The sequence below is a fragment of the Akebia trifoliata genome, chromosome 4 (genome assembly GCF_017979445.1).
Source record: "Akebia trifoliata isolate Shusen 1 chromosome 4, ASM1797944v1, whole genome shotgun sequence".
In the NCBI taxonomy this organism is placed as follows: domain Eukaryota; kingdom Viridiplantae; phylum Streptophyta; class Magnoliopsida; order Ranunculales; family Lardizabalaceae; genus Akebia; species Akebia trifoliata.
In genome coordinates, this window is record NC_141378.1 from 22,465,675 (window position 1) to 22,476,837 (window position 11,163).

The 11,163-nt window shown below is 34.8% G+C and overlaps 1 protein-coding gene across 1 annotated transcript; it reads right to left on the bottom strand.

The window, feature by feature from the left end:
* Positions 1-290: 290 nt before the first annotated feature.
* On the bottom strand, positions 291-11,134 carry LOC147404501 (mitogen-activated protein kinase kinase kinase NPK1-like). The gene is made up of 17 exons (XM_086440509.1): positions 10,332-11,134; positions 10,197-10,238; positions 9,791-9,856; positions 9,601-9,711; positions 9,438-9,518; positions 9,295-9,372; positions 9,112-9,194; positions 7,005-7,086; positions 6,764-6,864; positions 6,312-6,351; positions 6,073-6,132; positions 5,928-5,977; positions 5,610-5,841; positions 5,267-5,503; positions 2,441-2,775; positions 2,296-2,363; positions 291-808 (listed from the first exon to the last, which is right to left on the bottom strand). The coding sequence occupies exons 1-17, from the start codon at positions 10,605-10,607 to the stop codon at positions 705-707; spliced, it is 2,046 nt and encodes a 681-aa protein (XP_086296635.1). The 5' UTR covers positions 10,608-11,134; the 3' UTR covers positions 291-704.
* Positions 11,135-11,163: the final 29 nt, after the last annotated feature.

Sequence of the window (11,163 nt, forward strand, 5' to 3'; positions counted from 1 at the left end):
CTAAAAAAAATGTAACCCAATTATCCACATTACTTTCTTTATTTATAAGTATCATTGATGCAATTTGCTGACTAATGGTTGTAATTCACTTGACATTTTGGTTCATTAATATTTTCAAACATGCCAATGTCTAAGATTTCCAGTATACAACCAAAATTCTGAGAGGAAATGAAACGTTTATCATAATCTTTTTTTTTTTTTGATCGGTAGACGTTTATCATAATCTTACTAATCAAATATCATACTCATGCTATATAATGCGGCAGAACAAATTACGGGAAGACAAAAAATAAACATGAAATTGGGGGACAGAATTCATCAGAAAAAGAAAAAAAAAATAAACACCATATATGATATGATACTGAAACCTGACACCAAATACATACATCCAAACGCTACATTTTAGGTGTTTAATATCGCGCAGTAACATACACAAACTTAGCTTCCAAAAACAAAAATACAAGGAAGATACTGAAGGTGTGAGATTTTCAGGAGGAACCACAAGAGAGGCAATGGGGCATGTGGTTGCCATGCCTGCTATTCATTCATGAAGAGATGGTTAGGTGGCCACTGTGTACTTACTTATTAGACCATTTTCACCAAAGATATATGACTAAATACATTAAAACTCTCTCTCGGTCGGGAAACAGAACTTTTCCGTTAAGCACCAACGTAAAACTGCATGTATACATACGTACGTACATTCATTTTCCTGGGGATGCAAACCGCAATCGTTCTTTCTGCCTATTTAAAGCTCGATCCTTTGGAGATGATGTCTTCCCTCCTGCACCTACTTGGCGCATCAACTCTGCAGATAAATTAATATATAAGCCATGACCTTGAAAGAGAAGAAAATATTCAAAATCACGTGCCTTGTAATGTAATCAGTTGTCAAGAACTTATTAATTATGGAACAAAATGGGTAGTTGAGTTACCACTAAATTTTTCTTCATATAGGGGTTGTTGATTTAGTAGCCATGATGGTTATGACTTGCTAACTTGAATGAAAAGCAGTGGTAACTTGGCACTTTTTCTAGTTTTGGAATTTTTGCCACATCAATACTTGTTAGCAGTTAACATGGCACTATACTTCTAGACTCCACATGTACAAAAAAATATATATTTGTATGATACCAAATAATTTAAGTTAGGTACTGACACACATAATTTAACTTTTCATCAATTAGGTGTTTCAAGCTCTCTAAAACTTCCCCGTAGTTTTGTTTCATCAATACATGCTATGCCAATGCAAATGCAACTTGTACCTTTTTTCTTTTCTTATTTTCTCTGTTTTCTTTATAAGAAAACACACACAAATTATGCTATGCCAATGCATATGTGCGGTTGCATATGTGAACTGCATCACATATGATATTTGACAACATTGTGCATGTTTAATCATTTTGTCTTCTTCCATTATGCATTTTAAAAGAGTAATAGGTGTTCATGTAAGCACAATCTCTAAAATAGTTTTCAGATTTTGTTCATCATATTTTTATTTTTGTACAACAGTATCACCATATTGAAATTTTCAGAAGTTGGCGTGTCAAACACCTGCCAAGACATTGACACTTGGCACCTATCCCACATGTGTAGGTAGCATCGATAAGAGTTGCTGCACATTGAGTTGGCAAAAGATTGATTCCAAACCAGTGACAATCCTTTTGTCCCTCTAAAAGATCTCAGTAATATCTTGGCTTCTTTTTTCTTGTTCTATCAATAAATTCTTACACTTATCGGAAAAATAAAAATAAAAGATCTCAAACTATATAAAGGATACTCTGCCACTCACAATCGGCTGTTGCATTACAACAAAAACTGCATATTGTTCTATTGTTTTCTGATTTGGAATGCTTGGATCAGTACAAGGGGTCAGGATCCTGAGCCATTTCGTAATGACATTCATGCAAGAGGATCACAAACAAGCTTTGGTTGCGTACTACCTACAAGACCTTGCGGACCAAATGTTAGCCTGACAGAATGATCCCAATCATGCTCCATGGAACTTTCCGGACTATTCACCGTATCTTTTCTTACGCTCCAAAAGAACACAACAACTTGGACAGGTAGGGATATTAAACAAATCAACTTTGACAAAGGAGTAAACCTAAGGGAGACCCAGTATGGTGGATTCTGACCCCTTTGAGTGCATGTCATGTGTACTCAATACGCAATTATGTCTTATGTCTATTTTCAGATATAAGTTGTGGTGTTTGATTCCTCATTGCATATAGCAGGTAAAAAAATATAATGAAGATGGACTGTAACATCATTAGGAGGCCAACTAAAAGTTACCTCGTTTTCTTTCGAGCTCTTGGTCAAGCTCTTCTTTCCATTTCCTTTGCCTCTCAGAAAAGCTCGCACTGCAGATAGAACACATTTAAATGTTCTGATAATATAATACAAGTGAGATAAATCATGCATTAACCATTTAACAGACCTTGGACTTATTGGTTGTTGCTGAGAATCAAGAAGTCCTCTATACTCATCAAGCTGTGGCAAAGGAATTTCCTGCAAATTTTGGTTATTTACATCACCAATGTTCGATACACGCCTGCTACAACTCCCAGGGCTTGCAGTGTTCACAGTGTCAATAGGCATCAATGGTGTTCCACCTGCAATCCGGCTGGGAGACCTGCTTTTGGGGGGTAACTTCAAATAATTTGTAACATTTTCATCGTGTGCATTCCTGAGAACACCCAGGGGACTAGACCCATTCAATGTATTGAAGAACTCTTCATATAGTGGTGTTTGCAGCTTCTTCAGATCCAAAGCCTGATAATTAACGTGACAAAAAAATTCAGAAGCATAGTTTAATTCCTATCACGAAAGTAAATCTATGAGAAATAACATATGTAGCAAAATTGGAATACAACATCACTGCTTCGGTATTCATATGCAATGTTTTTAAGGTGAATGGAGGCTGACGCCTTGAGGCTCACCTCAAGACAAGACTCACTTAAAGGCATTTTTTTTACTCAAAGGTTTACTTCTTATTCAAAAAGGCGTAGAAAAAACTTACATCTAAAGGGAGGCAATGCCTTCTGTATTTTATTTTTTCTCTCTATTTTTATGGTATCGTTACATAGAAGTCCTTGCAATTTCACATTTAATTTATAAAGGGAAGCACATGCCTATTGTATTTATTTTTCACTCTTTTTATAGTACCATTACACAGAAGTCCTTACAATTTTACAATAAATTTATATAAATTTCCATAACTATGCATATTACTTTATTCTTTTGACCATAATGTCTGCAAGCTATATCCATGGCTTTTTTACATTTTATGTATTATTAATATAACTTCACTACTATCATCAGTGTTACCATGTTACTCATCACCTCCAATTAGTTATAGCAAAATAGTTCTTGATAAATATAAATGATTGAAGCCTATTCTACTTTGAAGGTTTCTGATTATAATTTTGTAATTATAGTAATATTGTAAATTCTTTCATCACTACATTGTTGTTGTCTTCTAATTGTTATGTTTGCCAATATTTCATTGCAATATTTGGTTTAGAGGACATACATAATATAGAAATAAAAAAAATTAATATGATGGATGGAGTGAGATTCTTCATGAAGAGTGGATTTCCAACTTTTTTGGGAACAAGTTTCTATATTTCAAGAGCGGGGATTGGATAAGGATCTGCTCCCTAAGTACCAAAGCCAAGTTTGGGAGCAGGAGAGACACTTCTAACAGCAGGATTGGATCACTAAGCTTCGCAACCTTTGACCCTTCTTTCACTATTTTCTGTTCTTTTCTATATTGACCTTATTCTGCTTCTTTTTCTATTAGTAGTAGTGCAAAAAAAATTTCAAGATGGCCAATATTAACCTAACCCACCCACTGATCCACACAAGGAATCCCATCTAAATATCAATTTCTCAAATTAAACACCCCTAAATACCTCAAACGACTTGCACCAGGAAAAAGATTAAACAAAGAACTTTTAATAACATCCTAGATCGATTGCTCATTCTCATAAAAAACCAACAATTCATTTGCTTCCAAAGTCCCTCACTAACTGCACAAGGAAATAAATATTATAGTATACTATCCCTACCCCTGAAGGTCCAAGATTGCAAGCTCTCAAATAAGGAACGAATGGAGCTCGAAAAACACCCAAAATTATAGAAAAGAGACACAAAATGAGCCCATAGCTCCCATGCAAAGTTACAATGTATTAGAACATGATTGAGCAACTCACCATTGGATTTGCACATGGAACAAAAATTGACTTAAGTTATAAACTATAAAATTATACCTAGTAAGGATTTTGACTACAAACAGCATATACATGGAAAAGTCTTTTAGTAAGAAACCTGCACTAGGGATTTATAGAAGGATTTGACAGAGAAAACCTTATCTCAAGCAATAACCTAATATATCTTGTCCTCTTCCAACAGAGAAGTCATCAGATAGAAGATAAGATTCAAGTCTAGCAGCAAATATAATCTCCCAATCATTGAAATGCCTTTTAAACCTGAAGTCCCAAGATAATTTATCTCCAACATATACCAAAAGTTTTTCAATAGAAAGTTGCTTTTCTGATGAAATTGAATAGAGATTTGTAAATTGATCTTGTGGGGATAACAAGTTGCACCAACTGTCCTCCTAGAAAGGAACTAAAATGTATTCACTTACACTGAAATGCATGATGATACTAACGCTGTTATTCTTCTAAATCTTTTTTTTTTTTATCAGCAAACTTGTTTTAATGAGATCAATCACTCAGTGCTGGCAGGAATCGAACCCAGGTTTATGGTATCATCACCCAATGGCTTTACGAACCAAGTTAGCTAGCACCTGCAACACTACTAAGGCTTTATTCTTAGTAGTTTAATGTATTTTAATTTAGAACGATTATTACATTCCAAAAGTTGCCTCTTCTTTTAGGGATTAAAACTTGGAAAGTTGCAACTTGCAACTATGAAATTCTTTATATATCAGTTTTTGTCAGATTTTGGTAAGATCAGAATTTGGAATTCTTCAACTTTGGAATCAGAAATTGTGACCCCTTTTTTTAGATTTTCCCCCAATGATCTCTTCTATTAGAATTTTTTACTATTGATTATTTGTTCATTTAATTGTTTGTCTATTTTTCTAAAAAAAAAATCTGGCGAGGTTAATGTTTTACATCTTACGCCTCAAAATTTTGTCTACCGAAGCATCTTGCTTTTAAAAACACTGATACATGTAATAGCAGAAGAGCTGGAGAAAAATGAAAAGAAACTGGGAAAAAAAAAACAACGATACCTTCTCATCAAGGAATGCTCTAATTTTTGACTCAGTAACTTCATCATCATCTTCAGATACTGATGGCCCGCATGGAAATGTGAAATGCCTTTCACCCTTCTCAGAAGCTCCAGGGCTGTCACTAGCCCCATTAACAGGTTGACCAGAGTCCAAGTTCATTCCTTTTTGTTCTGGTTCTGGACTTTCATCAAACTTGCACATCCAATCATCAGAGGGCTCGCACATAGGATTGAAACTCTAGTTTAAATAAACAAATCCACCACTGATTAGCTATTGAAGCTCCCATTTTCCTGCCTAAGTACTAAATAGTAGATCCACAAGAGACACGAAAGTAGTTCGATACCTTATTAAAGTCATCCGAAATTAACCTAGAATTGAACTTCACTGATCCAGCCAACACAAAATCATCTTTGTCATCTATCAGACACATGTCATCATCACTGGTATTTGTCCCCCAAACTAGTCCAGCTTCGGCGAACTTCTCAGGATATATAGTTGAGCATCTCACACTACCCATATCACAAACATCCTTCAAGCCATTGCAGGTTGTCCCAGGTCTGATCAAAGGATTTATGCTGCAGCATCAAAAACATCTAAATTGATGACTTCATGGCTGCAAGAAAGTAAAAATCACATGGAAGCACCGAATGGTAATACTTACGACTTCTTCAGGTTTGACTCAGATACTGGCAACAAGCTTGCAGAATTTTCCTGATGGCAGGTGGAAAGATTACTAATATAGGCAGAAGAGAAGTTGGAAAGAACGTAACCCACAAATAATGAAATTTAGAGTGGTATATACTGACCATAGCAGAATTTCGAAGTACCAGATGAGGTTCCCGACATATGCCAGTAACAAAGGGATGCTAATTAAATTACCAAATCAGAAAATTAATAATACACAAAAGCTACTTATTCAAGAACCAGATTTTCGCTTTCAACAGAAAAACAATGCCACATTGCATGATCATGGTTGAAATTAATAAATCTCTGTAGTATGTCATTGAGAATTAATAAGGGAAAACATGATTCAGTTTCGAATCACCTGCAACAATTCAGATGCAGCTGACCTCAGATTTGGTTCCCTGCCACCACATTATGTTAGTTTTGCGTAAAAAATAAAAAGCCACAAATACAACTTTTGATAGAAACCAAAAAAATACAGCTGTTGGTTAAGAATGTTTTCTTAGTCGAAAGTATTTGTAGGAAATTCTAACTGAGAACCGGTCATTTTAGAATTAAAACAATTAATGAAAGGGCTTTTAACTTTTAATCTTCAAACAAAATTAGCTGAATTGAATATATCAATCTTCAACAAGGCTCGTGAAGGATCAAGCTTGGTCACAACTTCAAGCTTACTAGCAGGAAGTTAAAAAAATAAAAAATAAAAAGAAAATAGGAAAAGGAAATGATTCTTTTTATTTTGAAATGGTTCATAGATGCAAATCATGATCTTGAATAAGAAAAAGAAAAGGTGAAAATAAATCACAAACTTACTTTTGTAGACACTTCAACAGAAAATCTTTTGCCTCCAAAGAGAGATGCTCAGGGATAGGGGGATGAGACTTTGTTGTCCCAATGTGAAAGAGAGCAGCAACCTAGAAGAAGTTAGTATGAAAATGAAAGTGAGAACACCTTTGAACGTTCACAATAATCTATTCAAATGCAGTGGAACTTCAGAAATCAAAAGAAAGGGAAAAAGAATGGTCAATAACGAAAAGTGGCATTAAGTGCACACCTCTTGGTACTGTTGGCTCCAAGGAGGCTTTCCTGTAGCCATCTCAATAACAGTACATCCGACACTCCAAATATCAGCGGAGCTAGGAATTTTTATATGACAATCAGAAAAGTTACAGTTCACAAAGAGAAAAACAAACAAAAATAAATCGGACAAGAGTATGGCACACACAAATGACTAGTCAATAAAAGGTCTAGCACTGGTAATTTCTCAAAAATACCAAATGCTGTAAAATTAGTAGCAAGAGATAAAGGAGTGCAAACATACTCTACTGGCACATAGTTATAAATATTGTTGGAAAAGACATTCTTGGAAGATTGTAATATAAAATATAAAAATAAATGAAACAACAAAAAAGTAAAATAAAATACAATGTCAAATAAAACTTCAAGGACTTAATATTACAGTCATTAAGAGCCACGTACAGAGACAAAACCTAGTGAGGATTATGCCCATAAATTTTTTGTCATGGTAGAGTTAGATGTTGAAAAAGTGAAAATTTTGGATAACTAAAAGATGTTAGTTTAACCTAAAAAGAATGGAAGCAATCATATGGAAAGTGGTGAAAATTAGATAACTATTTCCGTTTAGTATTGCTTTCATATATTTCAAAATATCATAACAATCACATGAGGCTGGCACGAAAGTAATTATTCAATTTCTTCCGAGGAACCTTATATAACAGATTTTTAAGATGAAATTACTAGCAAGTTACAAGATACAAATTATCCTTACAAGAATAAAGTAATTTTCAAAGAAGAAAAATTAATAAGTGGAATAGGCAGTCCCTAGAAAATGAGGCATCCCGAAGCAACCAAAACTGCAATGAAATGGTCAACTGCTCCTACTAAAGTATCAAGGAAGAAAAACAAAGAGAGATGCATCTTTAGACAATGAAAACAATGCAAGAAGACATTCTAACAGAGCCAAGAGAAGAGTTAAAAAATTTGAGTGGAATCCATTGGTTAAATAAAGTATCACTGATCACAAATCACAAAATAGCATCTCAATTTAAATTATAAGTGATTCAATTCTAGTGAGGGTGAGATTGGGGTCACAACACTTATATGGCTGGCAAGTGCAGAGCTTCTATGAGATAGAATGAGACCTTTTAGTGGTTATTTAAGTGGTTGACGTAAACTTGCATGTGGATGTACTCTCTCATGTATCAGTTGTCTCAAGAACTGACGAGTTTTGACTCTCACTAGGTACATGTGTCAATCACTTTGATCCTTGGTCCAGGTCGACACAAAAAAACCTGCCAGTGGTATTTGAAAAAATGCCAATTCCCTCTCCCCAAATATTAGGTTTATATCCAATCTCCTAACCCTAAGCATTTTGGGTCTTGGATCACGCAGAGATCTCAACCACTCAGACCTTAAAAGGAACATAAAACCCCCAAAAAGGAAAAATCCTAAAAAAACAATATTTGTTTTCAAAATAGCCCCGCAATTAATGGAACCCCCCCCCCCCCCCCCCAAAAAAAAAAAAAAGACAATTGAGTACATCTGTTACAAATCCTTATTGAGCATTCCATTCTATGAGAAATTATATCTTGTGGCAAGGCATGTTTGTTTAAATCTTTTCCTTACAATACACTTCCTTATCCTTTTAGGCCTTCCTTTGTCTCTATAAACATAGTCATGCATTTTATAAGTAAACAATACAGTAAAACAATTTAAGGAACAAAATACATAGTTATGTTAAGGTGGGAAGGTCAGTGAGTGTTGACACCATGAATAGGGTTCAAACCCATCTACACCCACTAACTCGCTTAGCAATGAAAACTAAACAAAATAATAAAGCAGTAAATATGTGAATCATGTGTCACATTTTTATTAAATGTATGAAAGCTCAATTGTTTAGACTTGAAACCCAAACTAAGCCACCATTGATCTCTGATCTCAAATAAATACATCAGATATACATTTCACAAATAATTTTATTTTTTTTACTCTCTAAATTCAATTCATGGCAGTACAAAAACATAAAAACTTCTAAAATAGAATAAAGAAAAAAAAAAAAAAGATAAATACTTCATATTTTACAAAAAAAACCACATGCCTGTAATCCTGTAAAGGTTATAGAGATGTATAGTGATGCTTACAAGCTATGCCCAGTCTGAAGAATGACTTCAGGAGCCATCCAATACGGGGTGCCCTTCATTGACTTGGCACCCGACATAGTAGCCTGCATTAATCCACAAACCTCAGATAGCATATTATATTTCAGGAAAGTAATATTAGAGAATATTGAAAACTATAGAGAAAAGGTCATGCAATGCTTATACCAGTTCAACGACTTTCTTAGAAGCACCAAAATCAGCAAGCTTGATGCACCCTTTATTATCTACAAGAATGTTTGCCCCCTGAATGTAGAACTGACTCAGTTTACTTTTCTTAAAAGTATAAATTGCAGAGAAGAGAGATATACCTTAATGTCTCTGTGCATTATTCCGTTTTTATGGAGATACTCCAAACCCAACAACAGTTGCTTCGTATACATTCGAATAACCTATTCAACAAATGGGTTTGGAACATATCAGCAATCCAAGCGCACCAACTCCACAGAGTTTCAAAGAATATCGATTACTTACAGCCTCCGGGAAGGAACCAAATTTGCCAAGAAGTGATGAGATAGATCCTCCAGGGACGAATTCCAGGAGAATATTTAAAGTTCCCTCCTCCCTAGCAGTTCCCAAATATCTCTGAAGAACAAAACAACCAACAAACAATTGGACAAGAGAACAGACCATAACTTCCAAAAGAACAAGAGATCAAACTCACTACGATGTTTGGGTGTGATAGATTCTTAAGAAGCTTCACTTCTTCCTCAAGCTCCCGAATATGAGCCTATTTTGAACCAATCAGACAAATTCAGTTGAATTCTTAACCAAAACTTATAAGACAAAAAACGAAATCGTTTGAAAAATCAAAACCCAAATAAATTGAAATAGAAGAATAAGATGAAGAGTTATTATAGTTGAGGATCACAAGAATCTACACCACATATAGTTCATCAAAGAAGAATTAGTATAATAAACACTCCGATTCAATTGAAACTAGAGATCTACAAAATTACACCAAAGAACACAACACTACTTCAAATAATTAAAGAACAATCAGCATTCAAAGATAGTTCCATTTCCATATACAATTAAATAAACCAAAAATAAGATAATCCGATCCTTACCTGTGCTTTCTCCTTCGAAGCATTGTTTGTTGCGATCAAAACCTTAAATTGAAGAGAGAGATCAAATAAGAGATCAAATAATAGAAATCGGATCCAAATTATGGACTCGAAAAAAAAAAAAAAAAATTTCCAAACTTGTTTGACGGCTAGAAGTTCTCCAGAATCGAGATTCATGCCCATATAAACTCGACCAAATGCACCACAACCGATCAATTCGCCTTTCCTCCATCGAACAGGAGGTGTGTTGTCTTTAGGGTTTGGAGGCGGAGGCGAATGTCTGGAGAAAAGCCCTACTCTTGATTTTCGTATACAAGAACCGATCTTCTCAACTAGAGATCCTTCATCTACTCCTCCATCTGGACTTCGAAATACAAGAGATCGACGTACTGATCCAAAGACGTCTTGGATCATTCTTTTTTTGTTGTTCAGAAAATCTAGGGTTTACAGATTTGATTGTTGTGAAGTGTTGTTCAGAGGAAGTACGGAGGTTTGAGTTTCATTTCGATCAGAGAGAGAGAGAGAGAGAGAGAGAGAGTTGTAGGAGGGAAAAGGTGGAGAGGACTTTTTTCAAACAATTAATTAAAAAGAAATAGCGGTGGAGTGGGGTCAGGACTCAAGAGAATACTATAAAGTTGATGATGAAGGTTTGATTAGATCGAACGGCTATAAAACATTAATTACTGATTGTGGGCAAAGCACTGAGGAAAGAATTGCAAATATTGGATTCCATCTCTTACCGAAAATTTGTGTTAAATCAAATTAAAGCATCACTATTGTGGTGACCTCGATGCCATCAATCTAAACTTGCAAAAATTCTCAGAGAAAATTCAACTAATTATTTTTCAATTCTACTAGAATCAATCAATCTTCTAAAATAAGAGTTACTATTGGCACCCCAACTTTTACTCATTACACCCTAACTCTTTAAATTAATTATCACACTCCAGTTAAAGATTAAAACACACTC

Coding starts and splice junctions, on each gene's coding strand:
- LOC147404501 (XM_086440509.1), bottom strand. CDS start 10,607: ATGATCCAAGACGTCTTTGGATCAGTACGTCGATCTCTTGTATTTCGA. Junction 6,133..6,311: donor CTGCATCTGAATTGTTGCAG/GTGATTCGAAAC, acceptor TAATTTAATTAG/CATCCCTTTGTTACTGGCAT. Junction 809..2,295: donor AGAGCTCGAAAGAAAACGAG/GTAACTTTTAGT, acceptor ATTTATCTGCAG/AGTTGATGCGCCAAGTAGGT.